Here is a 25,606-nt window from a genome sequence, read left to right as displayed (position 1 = left end):
ACTGTGACTTTTTAAATTATGAATACATCATTTTAATGTCATGATACTGACTCCAATCTGCAATAATAAGTTTTGGGGTTTTTTTTGGGGGGGGGGTTGCTTTTTTTTTTTTAGTGGTGGTATATGGAGATTCCCAGGCTAGGGGCCAAATCAGAGTTGCAGCCGCTGTCCTGTGCCACAGCCACAGCAACATGGGATCCTGAGCCGCGTCTGTGAACCTATACCACAGCTCATGGTAACATGGATCCTTAACCCCCTGAGTGAGGCCAGGGATCAAACCTGCATCCTTGTGGATACTAGTTGGATTTGTCACCCACTGAGCCACAATGGGAACTAAGTTTTTTTTTTTAAATAGCGTATTTTGGAATTTAATTATTGCACATTTCAGATCAACAGAGCATTTAAAGATTTGAAAATAACTTTTTATTACTGATTTTGACCATGGCTCTGTGATTTTAAAAAGCTCTTGAATAAATGGTGCATGTCTATTGTTTTTAGTTATTATAATAAGCAAGCTTTTTCAACTCAATTTTAGTTTACAGAATATAGTAAGAATTACCTGTTTGATAAGAAAATATTTCCCAGTGATTTGTATCCATTTCATTTCAGTTTTCCAGGGTAAGGCATGATTTTGTGATTCAGCTCTTCAGTTACAAACTTACTCAATACAACAGGCAAGGTCTTTGATGTCTTGGGTTTCACGCAAGAGCAGTGGTTAGTCCTTGGGCCTTGTACAGCCTGTGACTGAGTATACTTTTTATTAATTTAAATAGTTGGGAAATATCACAAAAGATGGAAAATATATGAAATTCAGATTTCAGTATCCACAGATAAGGTTTTATTGGACACAGCCACACTCATTCAGTAACATGTTGCCCATGGCCGCTTTCGTGCTAATAATGGCAGAATTGAGTGGTTGCAACAGAGACTGCGTGTAACACTGTCATTGCTTTCCACTGCTGCTTGATGCACTACAGATTGCAATGATTCTGTTTTAAAACTTTTAGGTTTTGAGTGCTGCATATATTGCTAGGCCACAGTATTTTTGTTGTTGATGTACAACATTGTATTAGTTTCAGGTGTACAGCATTGTGATTTTTGTTCATAGATTATACTCCACTAAAAGTTATTACAAGATAATGGCTCTAATTTCCTGTGCTATATCGTATGGTCTTATATACTGTTGCTTATCCATTTTATACAGAGTAGTTTGTGTCTCTTAATCCCATACCCCTAACTTACTCCTCCTCTCTTCCTTCTTTCCCTAAGTAGCTGCTAGTTTGTTTTCTATATCTGTGAGTCTGTTCCTGTTTTGTACATAGAAAGAATATATATATACACATATACATGTGGAAAGAATACATGTCAACATTTTCATCCTAAGCTTTATCACAGTATTCTCAGTTCATAGGAAAGCAAAGATTAGAAAAATTAGAAAATTTAAGAGTATTTCATCACAACAGAATTTCTACACAAAAATAAATATAAAATATGGCTACATCCTGAAGTAAAGTTCTGAGTGACTCATTTGTTAGCCAATCAAGAAAAGCTGTTTATGGAATTCCAACCTTGTGGCTCAGTGGAAACAAATCTGACTAGTATCCATGAGGATGCAGGTTTTATCCCTGGCCTCGCTCAGTGGGTTAAGGATCTGGCATTGCTGTGAACTGTGGTGTAGGTCAAAGACTCGGCTCAGATCCTGCATTCCTGTGGCTGTGGTGTAGGCTGGCAGCTGCAGCTCTGATTCAGCCCCTAGCCTGGGAACTTCCTTATACCGCAGGTGCAGCTCTTAAAAAAAAAAAAAAAAAAAAAAAAAAAAAAAAAAAAGCTATTTATGACTTGAGTTAATTAAATCATGTTTAATTGCAGCAAACAAGTGTCCAGAGAAAATAAACTTGTTTAAGACTTTTTGTCAAAAACCATTGCTAAAAAATTGAGAACACTGGGAATAACATCAGTAGTCTTTAAAAAAAAAAAAAAAAAAGATTTTGAATGGCTTCCCTTGGCTCTTAATGGGTTAACAAATGTCATCAGTTGTTTTTTTGAGGAATAAGTGCTGACTTTTAAGTGACTGATTGCTTTGTTTCTATGAATGGCCTAACAACTGCAAAAGATAGTATTTTCAAATAAGTCAGAAAACAGTAATGTGGTGCAACCTGAAGTAGAATCTGCTAAGATGTATTACAGTGACGGTGGTAAATGTATGTGTGGACTAGAGCAGAAAGGGGAGTAGTTGGTTAAATTTACAAGCCTATTCATTGTGTTATTCATTAGCAGGTGCTTTGTGGAAAATATTTCAATTTATCACGTGTAATTGAACCTCAGTATTTTGTTATTGAGAGTCGGCACTTAATTTTGTTTGCTGTCGTAGACTTAATCAGTCCCATCAGTTTGTTAGAAATAGAAGGCGAATATCCTGACTTGCTCTATCCCCATAGCAGTTTAGCGATTTAGCAGTGGCAACGTTTTTTTTTTTTCCCTGCAATTTCTGGAGCTCAGAACCAGGACTGAAATTTTTCCAAATGAGAAGAATTGCCTTTAGTCAATTTTGTGGAAAACTAGATACCTTTGGAAATTATTTTTTGCTGTAAACTTGATAATATTTGTTAATGATTCAGCCTGAAATTATAAGGAAACTGCAAGTATAATTACAACCTTAGGTTACAATTACAGTGCTTATACGTGAAACTTATACTGCAGGAAAATCATTTGATGACAACTCATCTTTAAATCACAAGTGATGCCAAGCTGCACTGTATACTTCTCATGCTGTAAAAATTAAGATGAGAAATGAGATTCTCATTCTCGCACAAATTTGCCGCAAGTATATTTTCTGGGCTCAAGTTAAAGTTACAGCAGCATTTTTTAGATCTTGATGCAAGTGTAAAGAAAATTTCCATATTTTAAATATCTGTTTAACTGCACAAATAAGGAACCTTCAATTTAGGATTGTTATTCTGCAATGTAATACATTATAAAAGGCAAGTATCAAGACAGGACTCTAATAGAATTTTCTAAATGTCTTCAGGTGATTAATATGCTCAATTAAAATCATATGCTTTTGGATCGATACTCATATTTGACAGTACCTACCTGTGTGAAACATTTTCAGGGTTGAAATGTGTAAAATTATTACAGATCATCATTAACAAATGAACATCTGCAATTATTTTTGAAAAATAAAAACTCCGACTTTGAACCCCACTTAACTGGAACATTATCCCCCCCAAAGAATTTCATTCTCATTAGTAGATGTATATTATAAAATTTTTCACTCAGTGAATTTCATCAACAAAAATTTTGTGGAAATTTGTTTTCTTTTGTTATACAGGTACCTGCACAATATCTTCAGTTTTGTCTCTTATCTGACCATTTAGAGTAAAAGCTTGCTGACTCCTGCTCTAGAAGGAGACAGGCAAAAATAAGTAAATTTTTAAATATAACATGATCTAAGATGGTGATAAATGTGATAAGAACAGCAAACAGGGTGATGGCAGCAAAGCATTTGTTTTTCAGAAGTGGTAACATTTAGCTAGGCCAAAAATGATACAAAACAATGATAACTGAAGGGTGGTCTAGCCAGGGCAAGCCAAGGCCTGGTTTGGGAGTCTCAAGACCACCCACACGTTCAGTAATTCACAGACGGAATCAGAAGACCCAGAGATACTTAGGGGTATAGCTTATTGCAGTGATCAGCAAGGGGAAAAGATATATCAGGTAGAGTCTTGAGGATCAGATACAGGCTTTCTGTGTCTCTCCCAACATATTCTTCTAGGGGTCACAAAGAACCTGATTCTTCTACCAGCAACCAGATGCATCAATGTAGGTGCAGTGTTTCTGCCCAGGGAAGCCCACTTAAGACGCAGAGTCCAGGGTTTTTATTGCGGATTGGTCACAGAGGCATAAATATCATACTTCCAGGAGAAAACAGGTATTCAGTGCCCCCGTGGACAAAACAGCCTGATCAACATGGAGAACATTTCAAAAGTCAAGTTCTTCCACACTAGCAAGCAGATCCTTCCAGTGATAGTAACCTCAGGCCTGCTTATTTAACTCTTTCCCTAAGGCTGAATCAAGAAACAGAAAGGTCAGTGTGACAGGAGAAAGGCCTCTGAGATAAACTTAGAAAGGGTAGGAGTCAGTCATGTAGGGCCTTGTAGATCATGGAGCAGAGTTTGGATTCATGCTAAATGCAGAGTCCATCATTGGAGAATTTTAAGCAAGGAAGTGATGTGATCTGATTTATACTTTGAGAAAAATCACCCTTTGCACTATTGAGAATATTGGAGGGGAAAGAGCCTCCAGAAAATTAGGAGGTTTGGATCATAGTAGTTTAAGCAAAAGACATTTTAAACTAGGGTGGTAGGAGTGAAAATGGAGAGAACTAGATGAATATGGCCTATATTTTGAGGGTAAATCCAGTTTTTTTCTGCTGAAGTAGACGTGGAGGCATGGCAGAAAGCAAGGAATCAAGATTGTTAATTTTTTTCTTGAGCAGCTGGCTAACTGAAATAGGGGAATACTTTGGGAGAAATAGTTGTACAGGGAGAAATTATCTATAGTCATAAGGAATGAAGGGATTCAAATGCAAGGAAACTAGTAGGTCTGGAGGTGGGGGAATAAGAAGCTCCTCTCTAATGGCTTTTATTTCATCAGGTGAGTGAAGAGGTGGCGAAGTAGGTGGGAAAAAAGTTTTGAACTTGTCACTTTGGAATGTAGAAGAGTAAATATATGTATTAGAAAAGATACGGTATAATTACCATTTGAATGTAATACATGTGTTTTGAGTAGACCCTAAGAGAACATCTTTTGTCTCTGACAAAGTCTTCCCAGCCCACATAAGACTGTGCCAGAAGGTAAGAATTTGACGTTTTTGTTCCTTAAGGCAATTCAAGGCAAGAGAGCTCTCTTCAGCCTTAGTTATTACTGTTTGTTCTGATAGGCAGTTGCCCATTAAATATCTTTAGTGATCTTCCCTGTGCCCTCTGATGACAGAAAGTGAGGAAATCTATTATCACACAGAGTGATGGGAGCACACTGGTCTCCTGAGTCTGCTGATTCAGGAGCTCCCCATGTGTTTCCCATCTCTTCTGCTCTGTCATCCATAGCACTGGCCTCATCCCAAAGACTGGTTGAATTCATGTTATAAAAGGGCTGCCAGTGACAGTTAAAATTACATGCTTCCTTGCTTTTTCATCAGATGGGAAAAGGGATTAAAAATCTTTTTCAAAACCGTGACCTTTATTTATTTATTTGTTTATTTTTTTTGGCCTGTTTGGGTCATTTTTAAGAGGAGCCAAACGCTGTACCAGGAATACATCAGGTGAAGTTCTCTTTGTGGCTCAGGAGATTGCAAACCCAACTAGTACCCATGAGGATGCGCTTCAATCCTTGGCGGTGCTCAGTGGGTTAAGGACCCAGCGTTACTGTGAGCTGTGGTGTAGGTTGTGGATGTGGCTCGGTTCTAGCATTGCTGTGGTTGTGATGTAGGCTGACAGCTGCAGCTCTGGCTTGACCCCTAGCTTGGGAACTTCTATATGCTGCAGGTGCAGCCCTAAAAAAAAAAAAAGGGAATGGATGCTAGGTTACAGCAAAGAGTTGTCCACTACGGAAATTACAGGGCAAAATACAATTGGAACACTTAATGGTCCACATTAAAATTTTGTTTTTAAATATAGTGTTTTTACTATGCTATGTCAAAGGAAAAGTAGGGGATAAAAGAAAAATATCCTTTAAAACTTTGATTCTTGGAGTTCCCGTGGTGGCACAGCAGAAATGAATGTGACTAGGAACCATGAGGTTGCGGGTTCGATCCCTGGCTTCTCTCAGTGTGTTAAGGTTCCTGTGTTGCCGTGAACTGCAGTGTAGGTCACAGATGCGACTCAGATCCTGCATTGCTGCGGCTCTGGTGTAGGCCAGCAGCTGTAGCTCCAAGTTGACCCCTAGCCTGGAAACCTCCATCTGCTGCAAGTGAGGCCCTAAAAAGCAAAAAAAAAAAAAAAAAAAAAAAAAAAAAACTTTGATTCTTATGAGATCGACTAAGTACTTTTAAGAGAACCTTGTGGCATCTCTGTACTGGAGACAGAGAGTCAAGAATAGTTATGACAAGTTGGTGGGATTGACTTTCTGGAGACAGCTTGATGTGAAGAGAGTAAAACTAGTTCCTGGGTACTGACAACTGCACACCTCTGCTGGCTCTGCCAGCTCTGAGTGGTGTATGACCTAGGTTAAGTCACTTAACTTCACTGAGCCTGAGTTCATAGGAAAACATAACTGCCTAGAAGTAGAGATTAGAAAGTATGACATGTCCCTGGTAATATGCCTGGCCCATGATATGCACTTCTGTCTGGTAGCCTACAGGAAGGGGAAAAATAAGAGTAATATCTGTGTTACCTTAGCGTCATGAATGACCACTTTCAAATTATAGGAGAATATAAAATATACCTAATGGACATGTTTAACTTTTTTATAAGTTTTATTGGAATGTAGTTGACTTACAAAGTTGTGTTTCATCTGTATAGCAAGGTAAATCAGATATGCTTATATGCATATCCATTCCTTTCCAGACTCCTTTCCCATGTAGGTAATTACACAGCACTGAGTAGGTTACCCTGTGCTCTACAGTAGGTCCTTGTTACCCATCCATTTTATATGTAGTGGTGTGCTTATGTCAGTCCCAACCCCTAATTTATCCTTTCCCTAACCCAGTTTCCCCTTTGGTAACCATAAATTTGTTTTCAAAATCTTCGAGTCTGTTTCTGCTTTGTAAGTTCTTTTTGTCACTTTTTGTTAGATTCCGCATATTAGTGATCTTGTGTGATAGTTATCATCTTCTTTCTGACTTCTTTCTTCACTTATTATTGTAATTTCTAAGTCCATCCATGTTGCTGTAAATGGCATTATTTCATTCCTTTTTATGTCTGAGTAATATTCCATTGTGTATAGGTACCACATCTTGTCTCTCCAGTCCTCTATTGATAGTCCATGTCTCGGCTGTTGTAAATAGTGTTGCAATGAATATTGGGGTGCATGTATCTTTTTGAATTATGGTTTTCTCCAGATATATACCCAGGAGTAGGATTACTGAATCATATGGTAGTTCTATACTTAGTTTTTTAAGGAACCTCTACAGTGTTCTCCATAATGGTTGCACCACTTACATTCCCACCAACAGTGTGGAACGGTCCCCTTTTCTCCACACCCTCTCCAGCATTTATTATTCGTATTCTTTTTGATGATGGCCATTCTGACTTATGTGAGGTGATACCCCACTGTAGTTTTGATTTGCATTTCTTGAAAAATTAGTAACATTGAGCGTCTTTTCGTGTGTTCTTCGGTCATCTCTCTGTCTGCTTTGGAGAAATGTCTGTTTAAATATTCTGACTTTTTTTTTTTTTTTTTCTTCTGTCTTTTGTCTTTTTAGGGCCACAACCGCAGCATACGGAGGTTCCCAGGCTAGGGGTAAAGTCAGAACCACAGCTGCTGGCCTAAGCCACAGCCACAGCAATTCGGGATCTAAGCCGAATCTTTGACCTACACCATAGCTCACAGCAATGCTGCATCCTTAACCCACTGAGCAAGGCCAGGGATCGAACCTGCAACCTCATGGTTCCTAGACTGATTCCTTTCTGCTGCGCCATGACAGGAACTCCTCTTCTGACCATTTTTTAATTGAGTTGTTTTTTGGTATAAAGCTGTATGAGATGTTTTGTATATTTTGGAGATTACTCCCTTGTCAGTTGCTTCATTTGCAAGGATATTCTCCATTTTGTAGTTTGTCTTTTCATTTTGTTTAATTGTTCTTTAGTAAGTTAGTTAGGCCTTGAGAATTTCCAGTAATTAATTAATTAATTAGTGGGGTTTTTTTGTTTTGTCTTTTTGCTATTTCTTGGGCCGCTCCCTCGGCATATGGAGGTTCCCAGGCTAGGGGTCGAATCGGAGCTGTAGCCACCGGCCTACGCCAGAGCCACAGCAACATGGGATCCGAGCCGCGTCTGCGACCTACACCACAGCTCATGGCAACGCCGGATCGTTAACCCACTGAGCAAGGGCAGGGACCGAACCCGCAACCTCATGGTTCCTAGTCGGATTCGTTAACCACTGCGCCACGACGGGAACTCCGTGTTTATTTATTATGTCTTTTGAGGGCTGCATGTGTGGCATATGAAGTTCCCAGGCGAGGGGTTGAATTCGAGCTACAGTTGCCAGCCTGCACCACAGCCACAGCAAGGCCAGATCCGAGCCTTGTCTGTGACCTGCACTACAGCTCATAACAGTGCTGGATCCTTAACCCACTGAGTGAGGCCAGGGTGAATCTGCGTCCTCATGGATCCTGGTCAGGTTCCTTCCTGCTGAGCCACAATGGGAATCTTAAATATTGTTACTGATGTAAGTTTAGAACAATCTTACTGTGTAGCAATCCTATAATATAATCATACCTGTGTTTTAAGATATAAATTTCTGGTATAACCTTCTTACCATGTCATTCAATTTTTTGTAAAAGTTTGAAAAGCTCAGTAATTCACTTTACTTAAAATTACTTGCTATTTAAATTTTAGATTGTTAACTCTTTGTAATTTATAGAATATTAAGTTTGGAAAATATTAAATAATTGAGTGATGTTTCTTAAAAATCCATTATTGGAGTTCCTATTGTGGCGCAGCAGAAACAAATCTGACTAGGAACCATGAGGTTGCAGGTTCCATCCCTGGCCTTGCTCAGTGGATTAAGGATCCATCATTGCTGTGGCATAGGCCGGCAGCTGCAGCTCTGATTCGACCCATAGCCTGGGAACCTCCATATGCCATAGGTGCGGCCCTGAAAAAACAACAAAAAATTATAGTTGATTTGCAGTGTTGTGCCAATTTCTGCTGTACAGCAAAGTGAATCAGTTATACATATATACATTCTTTTTCTTATGTTTTTCATCATGTCATTCCAAGAGAATGAATAGTTCCCTGTGCTATACAGTAGGGACTTGTTGCCTATCCATTCTAAATGTAAAGAGTTTTCATGTACAAACCCCAAACTCCCAATTCTGTCCCTCTCCCCCTTGGCAACCACAGGTCTCTTCCCTAGGTCTGTGAGCCTTGTTTCTGTTTTGTAGATAGGCTCATTTGTATCATTTTGTTGTTGTTGTCGTTGTTGTCTTTTTATGGCCACACCCGCGGCATGTGGAGGCCAGGGGTCAAACCAAGGCCACTGGATCCTTAACCCACTGAGCGAAGCCAGGGATCAGACTCGCAACCTCATGGTTCCTAATCAGATTCATTTCCCGCTGCACTAAGATGGGAACTCCTGTGCCATTTTTTTTTTATGGGCATATTCATGGCATATGGAAGTTCTCAGGCCAGCAACTGAATCTGAGCTGCAACTACAAGCTATGCTGTAGCTACAACAGAGTTCTTTAACCCAGTGGCCAGGCAGAGGAGCAAACCCATGCCTCTGCAGTAGAGTGGCTGCAGTTGGATTCTTTTGTTGTTGTTGTTGTTGTCTTTTCTTGGGCTGTTCCCTCGGCACATGGAGGTTCCCTGGCTAGGGGTTGAATTGGAGCTGTAGCCACCGGCCTATGCCAGAGCCACAGCAACGCAGGATCCGAGCCGCGTCTGCAGCCTACACCACAGCTCACGGCAACGCTGGATCCTTAACCCATTGAGCAAGGCCAGGGATCAAACCCGCAACCTCATGGTTCCTAGTTGGATTCGTTAACCACTGTGCCACGACGGGGAACTCCTGCAGTTGGATTCTTAACCCACTGCACCACAGTGGGAACTCTCTGTGCCATATTTTAGATTCCACACATAAGTGATATCATGTAATTTGTCTTATTTCTCTTAGTCAGAAAATCTAAGAGAATCTCTAGTTGCGTCTATATTTACATTTTAATTTTTTTTGAGGTTAATCCATTTTATTAAGGGGCTTTGGGGGAAGGTTGAAGGATTGGGAGAACAATGAGATCTGATGTCCTCAGTGATCTCGTAGCTTCACAGTTGCTGAAAGCTATTTACATTTTAAATTTGTCACCTAACATTCCTTCTTGAATGAAGCTCCCAAGTCACTTGTAGCCTTTGACTTTTATTGAATGAGGTACATTCTAGTTATACTCCAGTACCTAAATTATTGTGGTCAATTTTTCACACATAAATATTGCACTTATTATATGGTAAACTTTTATGTCTGTTTCCATGTAGTTTTGATTTTTTTACAGTTTCATAAATCGTGAACAATTTTTACTTTGTGATAGTCAAATTTAATTCCCTGGGTTAATATATTTTAAATGCTTTGAAGAACTATTAGATTTAATTTATCATTGTATACTATAAATCATAGATGGTGTCCAATGTAGTCTAAATTATTATCAGAAATTTTTTGGCGTTCCCACTGTGGCACAATGGGATCAGTGGTGTCTTGGGAATGCTAGGACATGGGTTCGATCCCCAGCCTGATACAGTGGCTTAAGGATCTGGTGTTGCCACAGCTGTGACTTGGGTCTTAACAGTGGGTCATATCTGATCCCTGTCCCAGGGAATTCCATATGCCACAGGGCAGCTGAAAATGGGGAGACAAAAAGAATTTTTTAAAATTGTCTTTATGTAATATTTATCTATTTTTTCAATATTTGTAGCTGATTTATAAACAAATGCACATTCATATTTTGATTATTGTACTAAAAGTACTTATGTTCTAAGACTGAATTAGCTGAATTGACTTATCCATTTTTATAGTGTTCAGTTGATTAAAAAAAAAAGGACAATATAAAGCTATGGGTTTTTAACCTAGAAAATATAGGAAATTGGGAAAACTTTTCAAGCAGTACCAACAGACTACACAAGATAAATAACAACAAATATAATTTTTAAAAAAGATTGGCAGTCTTGGAATTCCCTGGTGGCATAGAAGGATAAGGATCCAGCTTTGTCACTGCAGGAGCTCAGGTCACTGCCCTGGTGCAGGTTTGATCCCTGGCCCTGGAATTTCCACATGCCACAGGCATGGCCAAAAACAAAAAACCAAAAAAAAAAAAAAGAAAAGATTAGCTGTTTTACTTTTCCCATGAAATCTTGTTAAAAAAAAAAAAAAAACCCTATCTTATAAAATGATATGAACTTATATTTTTACTGGTTGAAAATTTCTTTTGTGGAGTTCCTGTTGTGGCTCAGTGGTTAACAAATCCAACTAGGAACCATGAGGTTGCGGGTTTGATCCCTGGCCTCGATCCGTGGATTAAGGATCCAGTGTTGCTGTGAGCTGTGGTGTAGGTCGCAGATGCAGCTGGGATCCCGCGTTGCTGTGTCTATGGCATAGGCCAGAGGCTACAGCTCCAATTAGACCCCTAGCCTGGGAACCTCCATATGCCATGGGAGCAGCCCTAGAAAAAGCAAAAAAAAAAAAAAAGAAAATTTCTTTTGTGATCTATTCAGATGGTTTCCTGCATATTGCGTTTCTCAATTTGTATTCACTTTCCATCTCTTCTTCATTCATCATTTATATTGTTCGTCTGTTTCTCCACATAATTACATAAAGATTTATCATGTATCAAAAACATAATATTGTTTTTTAAAAAGTTGTTTAGGGAGTTCGCATCGTGGCTCAGTGTTTGATGAATCCGACTAGGAACCATGAGGTTGCGGGTTCGATCCCTGACCTTGCTCAGTGGGTTAGGGATCGGGCGTTGCTGTGAGCTGTGGTGTGGGTTGCAAATGCGGCTCGGATTCCCCCGTTGCTGTGGCTCTGGCGAAGGCCGGTGGCTACAGCTCCGATTCAACCCCTAGCCTAGGAACCTCCATGTGCCGTAGGAGCGGCCCAAGAAATGGCAAAAAGACTAAAAAATTTTTTAAAAATTAAAAAATAAATAAAAAGTTGTTTAAAAGTTGTGGTTGCCTAATTTGCTTGTCTAAATGCTGTTTTCTCAACAGTACAGTTTGGACTATAGCCTGGGAAAGTAGTCAGTATTTTTCTCCTTTCCTTTCCTTTTCTTTTTTTCTTTTTAATTTAGTTTTAGGTTTGAGCTATTTTTTCTTAGTAAGTACAGTCTTTCTTTGGTTCCTGTTTTTCCGTGTTCCAGACTAGAGTATGCATCAGCCTTAGAAATGGAGACATTTGTAATAGGTATATTACAACTTTTGGATTTTATCTTTGTTTAGCTACAGCACCTTCTATCCACATCTGGGATGCAATGAACAAGCAGACTTTATCTATACTAAGATGCTATCATTCAAAGGGAGTGTGTTCAGTCAGTTTCAGTGCTACAGGTAAACTCTTGCTGTCTGTGGGACTAGACCAGAACATACTATTACCATTTGGAGATGGCAGGAAGGTAGGATTTTTCTTTGTAATTTTTTAAAATGTATTAAAGTATAGTTGATTTACAATGTTGTGCCAGTTTTTTTCTTTATAATGTTTAAAAATTAAAATAGAAATAAGGTCATATGAATTCTGTTTAATATTTGTGTTAACTTGGTGATTGAAACCATTATTCATTACAGCCCTACACAATACATGTATTACTGTAAGTGTATTACACTTTAAAAACCCAGTGAGATGGTAAAGTCACAAAACATAAATTAATGAAAGTTATTAATATTATAAATCATTTACTGCTCTTTCATGGAAAAACTATGCATATAAGTGTCTTTGCTAATTACTCTTTTGTTGGCTATAGAGACTCTTACTCAAGAATGGAAATGAAGCATAATGTGATAGTGGAAGATCAATAGGGTAATATTACCTCAGTTACATAACTGTTATAAAAAATGAAATTCATAGAGCTACATAGAAAAATGAGACACAGTTTCTAAAGTCTACAGTGCCCCTTAAATGATAATGAAGCTCTCCATAAATCACATATCACTTGCAAAAATATGTAAAAAGGACCCTCTACTCTAGTAATGGTATGTCATGTGACTACTAGGTGGCATTGTAAGGGACATGCCCTCTTTTAAGCGCAGTTGTTTTTTGAACTGTGTTACGTTCAATAACTCTTTGATCCTGTAAAAATGAGCTTAGTTCTTACACTAACCTAGATAATTTTGTTGTATCTTTTTATCAGGTGCCAAAATTGCCAGCAGAGCTGGTCACAACCAACGTATTTTTGTGGCAGAATTCCGACCCGATTCAGATTCCCAGTTTGTCTCTGTGGGAGTAAAACATGTGAAGTTCTGGACACTGGCAGGAAGAACCCTTCTTAGCAGAAAAGGGCTACTGAGCACACTGGATGATGCCCGGATGCAGACCATGCTTGCTGTCGCATTTGGTGCAGTATGTCTCTTAAAATGCATGTGGTAGTGTAACTGTGAATGAGCCAAACTGGACCGTTTTGAATTTTCTTGCCTTAGATAGTTGAGCTACAGAAATGTTATTTATATGGCACTATAATCTACTAATCATTACGTATGTCCTGGTCATGCATATATTTCATCTTTCAGATTCTGATACTTGAGAAATGATGGAGTGAGAGAGAAAGTTCGTGAGGGAGAGGGGTTATAATGAAACATTCGAGTCCTTGGGTCACTGCTATTCTCAAAAGCCTTTATTAATTTTATAATTGTCACCCTACATCTCCTAGGTCCTAATAATTTGTCAGAATAAAAGAAAGATCAATCATGAAATGTGCTTTTCCAGTGTGGTACTTGGTTTAGGATTTTCTTTGCTTCCTCTCATCTTAACTCACTGCTTGTCATGTAGTCAGAAGTGGGCCAGTGCCTCTCGTTCAGGGGAAGAAGGCAAGCCCAGTTCCTGGTCTTGGTGGAAAGAGCGTTAGAGCCGTTCCCTCCCCACCATCCCGATTCCACCTGGGCTTGTGGTTTACAAGCCACATCTCTTTCCTTTAATACCTTGCCCTGGCCAGACTTTTTAAACCCTATGATGCATTAAAAAACTAAGTCATTTTTCTTACTAAAGTGTTTATGTGTGTTTGTAATACTTGAAGAACAAAAATTATAATTCTGGAATCTTAAAGCACACTTACATTTTTTGAGAAAAAGACCATTGCAAATGTTGGTTATGCCCTGTCAAACTTGAGTTAAATATTTTGGACATTCTTAGTAGAAGGCAAGTAATTCTTCTCCAGAAGAAAAACCCGATACATTCAAGTGTTTCTTGCCCATGTAAATTAACTTTCTTCACACATAAAATTCCTTAGTTACTCAGTTACTCATTCCCAATAGAAAATAAACTTGAAGATTAGAATTTTAGCCGTAGGAGTTCCTGTTGTGGCTCAGTGAAACAAATCTGACTAGTATCCAAGAGGATGCAGGTTTGATCCCTGGCCTCACTCAGTGGGTTAAGGATCCGGCATTGCCGTGAGCTGCAGTATAGTTGACAGACTCGGCTCGGCTCGGATCTGGCATTGCTGTGGCTGTGGCATAGGCCAGCAGTTACAGCTCCAATTGGACCCCTAGACTTTGGAACCTCCGTATGCCACAGGTGAGGCCCTAAAAAGACAAAAAAAAAAAAAAAAAGAATTTTAGCCATAATTAACTTTTTATGTTTGAAACAATAGTACAATCAGTGTGAATGTTTTGTTACATAACAAAATGGGTTGATGTTCAGTTTTAACACATGTTCACTAGGGGCTATGAAAAGAGCAAAGGAAATAAAATATTAGTTTTTACATTCCAGTCACAGATGAGGCATGAATTAAAGCTGCTCCTATTTGGCAAGTACAATCATTGTTTTCTAAATGTGAGCTATAGAGAATACGCATAAATGCTGAGCAATTTGAAGTAATATTAAATTGTTGCAAGGAAAGTAAACATGCACACTATCTAGTATTCTCGGAAAGATTACAGAAAGTCTCAGTTTGTTTTTCATATAGTCCAAAATTTCCTATTGATTTTTTTCCATTTTGTTTTGGATGAACATTTTATACACATTGCTCTAAAACTGAAGCTAAAATGAAACAGCACATGATGCAGGATTTGATAAATGTTTTTGCATAAATGAACTGTATCAGGATTGCAGTTCTCAAAGTGATCTAAAGCATTCTTAAACTTTTGGTACCTTAACAATGTAACTTATTTTGGATTCACTGCAGAAATGCATTAACTTTCACTATTTTAAGAAATCATGGCAAATGTTTTCTTATATAACTTCTGAAAAACTACAACTTTGATGCAGATAATAGTTTTTCTTTCCAAGACAAAAGACTTCATCAAACCTAATAAAAGTTGCTTTCACTTCCTATTCCTATTCTCTTTTTTACTCTCAGTTACTAATGACCTTCATTTCTAGGGTAGCTAGAGGGAAGCAATACAAAGGGATGACAGAAACTAGAATTACAGCATTTTTGAATTAGAAGGGGCCTTAGAGCCTGAACGCCTTCATTTTACACATGAAAAAGTTGGTATAGAGGCCAAAAGTCTTGGCAAAGATTATTCCAGCTAAAAGCAACAGACCTAGAAAAGAAAATGGCCCTAATGAAAATAAGCCTCAAGTTCAGGTTTTCTGACTCTTGAGTCTACTGTTTTTCCCACACCATGCTCTTTTTTTTTTCTTTTTTTCTTTCTTTTTTTTTTTTTTTTTGCTTTTTAGGGCTCCACCCATGGCATGTGGAAGTTCCCAGGCTAGGGGTCAAATTGGAGCTACAGCTGCTGGCCACAGCCATACAGGATTTGAGCTGTGTCTGTGACCTACACCACAGCTCACAGCAACACCAGATCGATCCTTAACCCACTGAGTGAGGCCAGGGATCTAACCTGCATCCTCACGGATGCTAGTCAGATTCGTTAACCGCTGAGCCACGACAGGAACTCCTCTCCATGATCTTTGATTCAAAAAGGTGACATAGGCTCACACTTACATAAAGAACTGCTCTTTGAACTCTGTTGGAACTTTTGATGAGTTTATCTCCCCCTTCCCCACTCCTTTTCAGAATAACTTGACGTTTACAGGTACCATCAGTGGAGATGTCTGTGTGTGGAAAGATCACATATTGTGTAGAATTGTGGCCAGAGCTCACAACGGGCCTGTGTTTGCCATGTACACCACCCTTCGAGATGGACTTATTGTCACTGGAGGCAAGGAGAGGCCGTGAGTCCTCTTTCTTTTCACAGTCTTACTGAACGTTAATGAGTTGTGGTGCCTCTGTTTGCGGTTCTTTCTCGATGATGTAGACTATGCTCTTTGACCTCCTCATATGTTTCTTCTGCTTCAGTGCCTTTTATGCACTATCTTGATTCTTATTTCTGGTCTTAAATAGTTTCCTTTTTTTTTTTTGTTTTTCACATTATAGATAAACCTAACCTCTACCACCTGGAGTGGTCATTTTTCTGAGGTGTGGATAGGTAGCTATCCTGCAGATTAGGAATTGATTTTCTTTTTTCTTTTCTTTTTTCTTTTTCTTTTTTTTTTTTTTTTTTTTGCCTTTTTTTAGGGCCGCATTCACGGCATATGGAGGTTCCCAGGCTAGGGGTTGAATCGGAGCTATAGCCACCAGCCTACCCCAGAACCACAGCAAAGCGGGATCCAAGCCGCATCTGCGACCTACACCACAGCTTATGGCAACGTGGGATCCTTAACCCACTGAGCAAGGCCAGGGATTGAACCCACCACCTCATGGTTCCTAGTTGGATTGGTTAACCACTGCACCATGACAGGAACTCCAGAACTGATTTTCTTAAAGTCTCTTTGCTGACATAAGAGAGATTCTTTGCCATTGGACTCGGGATGCATCTTGACTGCCTGCTTTCTTTTTTGTGCAAACTGGATACTAAGGTATAAAATTCATGCTGCTGCATTAGAAAAGGATGAGAGGATGCTAGAAACAAACTTTGCCTTGTTTGTTTTTGCTTGAGGCAAAGTTCTTAGATAAAATTAAGATCTCAAACTCTAAGTCTGAGGAGAGGCCTTTTTCTGAGTGATTTACAAATCTCCCAGTGGAAACCAGATACTTAAAATTGATTTCATAACAGCATATTTGTATACATGTTAAAATGGAGTATATATGTGACCAAGTAGTAAGCGATTCCTATGCAGCAGTGAAAGAACCCACACAAGTGCAGCAGCTTTTGCCTTTCACACAAAGGAAGACTGTATTATGCTGCAGGAGCATGGTTTTTCCCCAAGACAAGCAGCTCATCTAGCAGAAAATAAAGGAATGTACTTTTCAGTTCCTCAAAGAGAAAAACCATAAATGCACTGTCTTTTGTCCTTTTGCATATTACCCTGACACTCATGTTCCCTACCTGCCATCTGGTCTTGCACACCCTACTCCACTAACCTTCTAAACTGTATCAGTAGCATATTTAATAATAACAGTTGGAAAGAAATTCGCTGCTCTTTTGGCTCTAAAAATGTATTCTGTAGCCGAGCATCTGTAATCCTGTTATGTAGCCTTGCATTTCCATTATTCTCTTAACATTAAGAATCATTTTGTACATTTCCTCAGTCAGGAAGTGCTATGACAGGAGTTCTGCTGTAGCACAGTGGGTTAAAAATCCAACTGCAGCAGCTTGGGGTGCTGCTGAGGTGCATGTTCAATCCTTGGCCTGGGAACTTCCAGATGCCATGAGTATGGTCATTAAAAAAAAAAAAAAAAAAAAAAAAAAGGAAGGGAGTTTCCGTCGTGGTGCAGAGGAAATGAATCTGACTAGAAACCATGAGGTTGTGGGTTTGAGCCCTGGCCTCGCTCAGTGGGTTAAGGATCCGGCGTTGCTCTGAGCTGTGGTGTAAGTCGCAGATGTGGCTTGGATCCTGTGTTGCTGCAGCTCTGGCGTAGGCCAGCAGCTACTGCTCCAGTTAGACCCCTAGCCTGGGAACCTCCATGTGCCACGGATGCGGCCCTAGAAAAGACAAAAAAAAAGAAGGAAGTATTATGAGAGAGGATGTATGTATGGGCGGACTAAATAAAATTAGGCTCATGTCAGAAAAATGAATTTTCATAAAATGTGATTTGCTTAAACTGAATGTTTGAGATACAATACATCTTTTTTTTTTTTCCCTTTTTATAGACACACCTACAGCATATGGAAGTTCCCAGGCCAGGGATCAAATTGGAGCTGCAGCTGCACCCTAAACCACAGCCACTGCAACACAGATCCAAGCTGCATCTGCAACATACACCATAGTTTACAGCAATGCCAGATCATTAACCCAGGGATCCTTAACCCAGCAAAGCTAGGGAGCAAACCCACATCCTTACAGAGACAACTTTAGGCCATTAACCTGCTGAGCCACAACAGCAACTCCAAATACTGTGTATTTTAAAATTGCCACAGCAAGTTTAGAGGAATATAAAGATTGGAGCCTCTCTTAGTATTCTGCTTATAATTTAGCTTTTGTTTATAATGAAAATTTTTTGTAATGGCCAATAATAACTGCTTCTTTCGGTTTGGGTTGTCATTTTCGTAGGTCAAAAGAAGGAGGAGCAGTCAAGCTGTGGGATCAGGAGCTAAGGCGGTGCCGTGCCTTCAAGCTTGAGACAGGACAGGTCACAGACTGTGTCCGTTCTGTGTGCAGAGGCAAAGTAAGAAGTTCCCTGCGCCGCTGCAGTGCAGCAGACGATAGGAAACAGTTACTGCTGTGATTCCTTCACCCTTTGCAACCTGATGAGTAATAACAACCATGGACTTGCGGGTTTGCTCTGCCTCCTCTCTGCTGCTCTTTGCAGAAAGATAGGAAGCTGTTTTCCTAAGCACTGTGTCTAAACCGCCTTATTTTCTTGAATCTGCTAATTCAACTGTGGTAGACAGTTGAATTTTTGCCAGCTGACTCATTTTGATCAAAGCAGCTATCTCCATTCATTTAAAAAACACACATTACTCTAAAAATTCAACCATGTATGCATTCACAATTAAGTGTATCTATAAATTGAACACGTTATTATCCTCAGTCTGTGTGTTAAATATTAATCTTACTTGTATTTATACTTACTTCTACCTAAAATCCAATGCTTTCTTCCTATATCCCAGCGCACTGTGAGCTAAAGCATCGTAGTCAGAACTTTGATGCCTGGAGAGGCCAGATGTATTCTCTTTTGCTTTTATTTATCTTGGACTCTCATATACAACCTGGCCCAGTGCTCTCACAGACGTGCCTCTGGTCATAGAAAACTGCATGAGTTAATGTCTTATTATGAGATTAGCCAGAGCAAAAAGTTCTCTGAAAGATTATTTTGGTTTTGGACCCACACCCAACGTATGTATGTCGAGAGCAGGGAGGTACTTCCCCCACACCAATGCTAGCAATGTGTCCAGTAATGCCACTAAATCCTGACAGTATCTACCAGAGAAAGCACCAGATTCCACAGGTGAAAGGTACAGTCCTGTGAGACTGCCCCTGTCACCGCCCCAAGTTGCTACCTGTGCTTCTGACCGGCTATAGTTCAGAGGTTCCAACAGCTCCTCCTTGGACTTCAGACACTAGTCAGTTACTGTCCTTCTGGTCCACTTGCTATAAATCAGAGGTTCCCACGACCTCCTCCTCGGGTTTAATTTTCTAGAGTAGCTCACAGAACTCAGGGAAACACGTTACTCACTAGATCACCAGTTTCTTGTAAAAGAAAATGACTCAGGAACAGCCAGATGTAGAACTGCCCAGGGAAGGCATACAGAAAGGGGTGTGGAGCATCCATGACCACCTGGCCTGTTTCTCCACGTTTTCACCAACCTGAAAGCTCTCCATGCCCTGACCTTTTGGGTTTTTATGACGGCTTCATCATGTAGTCATGATCAATTAAACAGTTGGCTATTGGTAATTGATTCAAGTTCTAGCCCCTCCCCCATCACTGCCAGTTCCAATCCCCTAATCATTTGGTTGGGTCTTCTGGTAACCTTAGTGAGGTCCAAGAGTCACCTTAGCTAACAGAGACACCTCTCTTTTGCTTATCACGTAGGAAGTTCCAAGGGCTTTAGGAGCTTCATGCCAGTAACTGGGGACAAACCAAATATCCAGACCATCCTTGAAAATTTTCAGTTTTAAGATGGTGTAAAAGGAATCCACACTCCGTAGAAACCGTACTTTGAATTTTGAATTTTGATCTTTCCCCGGCTAGTGGTGTGTGGTACAGTCCTCTCTTGTGACGTTGGGCAGCTCAGGTCCCAGTCGGCAGCACAGGGATCAGCAGTCAGTTCACTTACAGCCACTCTGCTTTTCACTTTAAGGGTAGTAGTCAATAAACGACATGAGATACTCAACACTTTATTATAAAACAGGCTTTGTGTTCAATGATTTTACCCAGCTGTAGGCTCAGGTGAGTGTCCTGAGCGTGTTTGAGGTAGGCCAGGATAAGCTGTCGTGTTTGACGTTAGGTGCACTACGTGCACTTTTGACTTATGTTTTCAACTTATGATGGGCTTATCAGATGCAATCCCATCCTAAGTCGAGGAAGATCTGTGTACTTCTTGTAAGTTGCCTAGGTCAATAGGGTTGTTCTTATTAAAAACAACTGTTATATTCCATTAAATTTATTGGTCCCACTTGTGTTTCAGGGCAAGATACTAGTAGGAACAAGGAATGCTGAAATAATTGAAGTTGGAGAGAAAAATGCAGCATGCAATATTTTAGTTAACGCTCATGTGGATGGGCCTATATGGGGACTAGCAGCACATCCTTCCAGGGATTTTTTCCTTTCTGCTGCAGAAGATGGGACAGTGAGACTCTGGGACATTGCTGATAAAGTAGGTACAACTTTTTTAAGATGTCACTTTTTTTTTTTGGTCTTTTTAGGGCCGCACCTGCGGCATATGGAGGTTCCCAGGCTACAGGTCAAATCTGAGCTACAGTTGCCAGCCTACACTACCACCACAGCCATGCAGGATCAGAGCCACGTCTGTGACCCACAACCCAGCCCATGGCAATGCCAGATCCTTAACCCACTGAGTGAGGCCGTGGATCGAACCCACATCCTCATGGATACTGGTCGGGTTCGTTACTGCTGAGCTACAAAGGGAACTCCTAAGATGCTACAATTTTTAAAAAGCAAAGTCCTAAACTGCTAGTACTTAAAAGAACTATCTCAGAATTGTGTTCAGAATTTGGGGGAGAAATTGCCTTACTTTGTAAGTACTCTACTTAATGTAGTTCTCTATGACTCTTTTGGTTCTAATGCAGAAGATGTTGAACAAAGTGAATTTGGGACATGCGGCTCGTACTGTGTGTTACAGCCCTGAAGGGGACATGGTGGCTATTGGAATGAAAAATGGAGAATTTATTATTTTACTTGTGAGCTCTCTGAAAATATGGGGAAAGAAGAGAGACAGACGATGTGCAATCCATGATATCAGGTTAGTCAACAAATGGAATATCATGTTTAGGATACTCTTAAATGATCCAGCTTGCTTTTGGAAAAAAAGTCCCTTAGAACCTATTGCATTTTGTCACATAAGATGTGTGCTGAAATATAGCTGTTTGTATACTTATTTACTTCTCTTTGCCAAATTACGAGTCGGCTGGGCACCAGCCACAGTGCCGTATAGTAACAGCAAGTACTCAGGGGACGTTTGATGAATAAGTATCACACTGGACATGCCCAGTTAAGTGTGTCCTGCCAAGAGTTACTTCCATCTGCCCTTCAGAAGCCTGGAAAATTATTTATAACCCCAAATTTCTCTTCTTTCATTTTATTTATTTATTTATTTGCTTTTTAGGGCCGCACCCTCGGCATATGGAGGTGCTAGGGATGGAATCAGAGCTACAGCTGCCGGCCTGTGCCACAGCCACAGCAACTCGGGATCCGAACCGCATCTGTGACCTACACCACAGCTCACAGCAATGCCAGGTCCTTAAACCACTGAGCGAGGGATCGGACCCGCAACCTCGTGGTTCCTAGTCAGATTCGTTTTCTCTGCGTCACAACAGGAACTCCATCTCTTACTTCTTTTAATCTTGACTAAATATGTAGTTCGTTTAATCCATAGTCATTGAACATCTATGCCCTAGAATCTGAATTGATTAAAACTTTTCTTGGGCCTTTATTTTTCAGTGCTTAAGCTTATTTTAACAGTGGCTACCATTTGCTGAGCACTTCCATGTGCTCAGAATAGATTAATGAATCCAGGTCTGCCAAAACCTTGCACTCTTCTCACAGTAAAACTCTTTTTACAAAAGAAAGTCTCCTCAAATTTCAGTGTATAAACAGTAACCATGGCTTCCCTTTTGCCCTCCAGTGTCCCAAAGGTACATTAGCAAGACTCATGGAACATTTTCAAAAAACTGAACTGTCCCAAACTGCTTCTCGTGATCACCAGGCAAACAGTACTTTTTATTTATATGGCAAATATTACTTTATTGACTTAAAAATAACTTCTTCCAAACTTCATTTAATAACCCAGCATGAGTTGAGCTGGTCTGTGTCCTCTGCTAAGACACAGTCTTTCCGGATGAAAGGACCCTGTCTTAATGGATTATATAACTTAGTAAATACGTGATTGTCAGTGGCTTTTTAAAAACAGAAATTTTTTTTAAATTAGGAGATAAAAATACAGAAATGATTTAACATTGAAGTAAAATATAAAGCCTTTTGTTTCGTGCATCACAGACAAATATACTATTGGTATTACGCAAATATAAAAATCAGTTGTGCCTATTAGGTAAATCTCTTTGAGGCCATATCACATATTTATCTCAAGTACTTATTTTCGAGAGCTAAAAAGGAAGTCTCTGGTCTTCAATGTTTATACTATTCATGTGGTCTAATGCATCTTTTACATGTAATCTTTTGTAATATGTTCAGATTTAGTCCAGATTCCCGGTTTCTGGCAGTGGGTTCTAGTGAGAACTCAGTGGATTTTTATGACCTAACATTGGGCCCCACCCTTAATAGAATCAGCTACTGCAAAGACATCCCAAGCTTTGTCATTCAAATGGACTTCTCTGCAGATAGCAGGCATCTCCAGGTACAGTACCAACACTATACACCAAGCCACAAGAAGAGTTCTGCCCTTACATTAGTGAATGCTTTTAAAATTCCCCAGTTCCAGAGCTTCTGAACTCTTGCCTTTTACAACCGGTCACTGTTTCTGCATAAATCCTTTACTATCCTATTTACCTGTCCTTTTCATTTTTTGCTCTTAGATTTTTGACGTCATCTTTTACATTCTCAATAATGCTAGCAATGTAAATCAAGTAGCATTTTGCCAACATACTGTAACTCCTACTGGATTTTCTCTCACATAATGGAATTCTTGTCCCACTTTAATATTATGAAAGGTCTCCACTGGTTGCTATAAACGGCATGTCTATGAAGTGCCTTCAGGAAAACATCTTATGGATCAGACTGCCATTGACAGAATTACTTGGGCTACGTGGACTAGGTAAATATTTCATACACTCACAAGGGAAGGACTGAAGGTTAGGAAAATTGGAATATCTGTTTCTGAACAGTTAGAGCCATTCCACTAGGGAGTAGTAATTGTTAAGCTTTTTGTTACATCTTGAATTCTTTCCAAGAGGATATACTCATGCTGGGACCCCTTTTGATCGAACATACAAGTTCTTTTAATTAAAAGAAGTTGTGACTTGAAAGATGCCCTGATAGTTCCTTTACATAGTAGAGTTTTTTGTTTTTCCTTTTTAGGGCCACACCTTTGGCATATGGAAGTTCCCAGACTAGGGGTCGAACTGGGGTTGCAGATGCTGGCCCACGCCACAGCCATAGCAACACAGGATCAGAGCCGGGACAGCAACCTACACCACAGCTTGTGGCAACACCGAATCCTTAACCCACTGAGCGAGGCCAGGGACTGAACCTGAATCCTCATAGATACCAGTCGGGTTCATAATCCACTGCAGCATAACAGTAGGCTTAATAGGAGACAATAAAAATCTACATTAGGTGCTGTTAGGCACTTGTATTATTTCTCTCTAAAGGAATGCTATCGATAGCAGCTATCAGAAATGAAACCTTATATATGTGTTCAACTTTGCTGGCCGTAGAAGAGATGTAACCATCAATGAAAATGAAAAATGCCATCAAATTCCTGTAGCATAAACAGTTTTAATTATACCAGCTCTCATAAAGCATTAATTTTTATTAAAGGGTTATAAAACTTCACAGTGAACTCTCTTTATGTTTAGCTATATGTGTTTGTTATGGTGGACTTTTTATTCCTTCTCTCTAGTATTCTAGGAGATGAAGTTATGGGAATCTGGTCCAGACATGCGGAGAAAGCCGATGTTAGCTGTGCCTGTGTCTCTCATTCAGGAATCAGCCTTGTCACAGGAGATGACTTTGGCATGGTTAAGTTATTTGACTTTCCATGTCCTGAAAAATTCGTAAGTTTATGTTGAGTTTACTATTTTATATACTTTTACGCCTGACTTAGACTTTTTTTAGGGGTGCATCCCAGCATATGGAGGTTTTTCTGGCTAGGGGTCTAATCGGAACCGCAGCTGCCGGCCCACGTCACACCTACAACACGGGATCCGAGCCTTGTCTGCGACCTACGTGCAAAGGCTCACAGCAACATTGGATCCTTAACCCACTGAGCAAGGCCAGGGATCGAACCCAAGTCCTCATGGATACTAGTCAGGTTTGTTAACCACTGAGCCACAGCGGGAACACCTAGACTTCTGATCATTAGTACTTCCCCCCACACGATAGCTAAAACGTTGTCTCCTGACTTGAAAATACTTTTAAAATTTTAAATTTGTGATTCTAAAATTTTTCCCAAACTTCCTAAATTCATTACTCTGATATAAATGCCATTATAAATTTCCACCCCGGAGTTCCCGTCGTGGCGCAGTGGTTAACGAATCCGACTAGGAACCTTGAGGTTGCGGGTTCGGTCCCTGCCCTTGCTCAGTGGGTTAACGATCCGGCGTTGCCGTGAGCTGTGGTGTAGGCTGCAGACGCGGCTTGGATCCCGAGTTGCTGTGGCTCTGGCGTAGGCCGGTGGCTACAGCTCCAATTGACCCCTAGCCTGGGAACCTCCATATGCCGCAGGAGCGGCCCAAGAAACAGCAACAACAACAACAACAAAAAGACAAAAGACAAAAAAAAAAAAAATTTCCACCCCTTGGAGCCCCATTGCAGTACAGTGGGCTAAAGGATCCAGCAGGGGCTCAGATTCAATCCCTGGCCCAGAAACTTCCATATGCCACAAGTACTGCCATAAAATTAAAGAAAAAAAGAAATTATCTCCCCTTGCCAACCCAAGTAATACTATCTTTGTAAACGATCCTAAAAAAGCTGTGATTAGCCTTTTATGAAACCTTTTACTGTTACCAAATTTCAAATGTTTTTCCATGCAGATCTTTTACTAACTCTGAAAAAGCATTTAATCATCGGCCGAGGTCAGAACTGCTTACTCTCTCTACAGCCCTTGTGATGGAGATTGTGGTTTCTGATAGGAACTTCTTTAACTTGTGTGTTCGTCACACACCCTGAGCTTTGTTTCTTATTGTTTTTTAGGCAAAGCACAAAAGGTTCTTGGGTCACTCACCCCATGTGACAAATATTCGATTTACCAGTGGTGATCGACATGTTATTAGTGCTGGAGGTGACGACTGCAGGTTGGTAACTTAGCCCAAGAAAAAGAGCAGACTGTCTTTTACTAGTTGAGATTTAACATCACTTCTTCAGCAGGTTCAACTTATGGACTCAGCTAGTCAACATCATAAAGTAGCATAACTACCTGGTTCCTTAAAGTTGCATACTGTGTAAACATGG

General features: G+C 40.0%; 1 protein-coding gene across 1 annotated transcript in view; it reads left to right on the top strand.

Annotated features, from left to right (window-relative positions):
- Positions 1-25,606, top strand: part of EML5 (echinoderm microtubule associated protein like 5) — a 193,516-nt gene that overhangs the window by 166,010 nt on the left and 1,900 nt on the right. Inside the window, 11 exon segments of the mRNA XM_021099592.1 lie at positions 12,144-12,275; positions 12,278-12,316; positions 13,049-13,257; positions 15,872-16,029; positions 18,349-18,463; positions 20,427-20,615; positions 21,049-21,221; positions 22,670-22,832; positions 23,146-23,249; positions 24,057-24,210; positions 25,349-25,449. Of these exon segments, the coding sequence (XP_020955251.1) occupies positions 12,144-12,275; positions 12,278-12,316; positions 13,049-13,257; positions 15,872-16,029; positions 18,349-18,463; positions 20,427-20,615; positions 21,049-21,221; positions 22,670-22,832; positions 23,146-23,249; positions 24,057-24,210; positions 25,349-25,449 (1,537 nt within the window).

This window comes from Sus scrofa, chromosome 7, assembly GCF_000003025.6.
Source record: "Sus scrofa isolate TJ Tabasco breed Duroc chromosome 7, Sscrofa11.1, whole genome shotgun sequence".
In the NCBI taxonomy this organism is placed as follows: Eukaryota; Metazoa; Chordata; class Mammalia; order Artiodactyla; family Suidae; genus Sus; species Sus scrofa.
The sequence above is the reverse complement of the archived record's forward strand: the minus strand, read 5'-3'. Positions and strand labels throughout refer to the sequence as shown.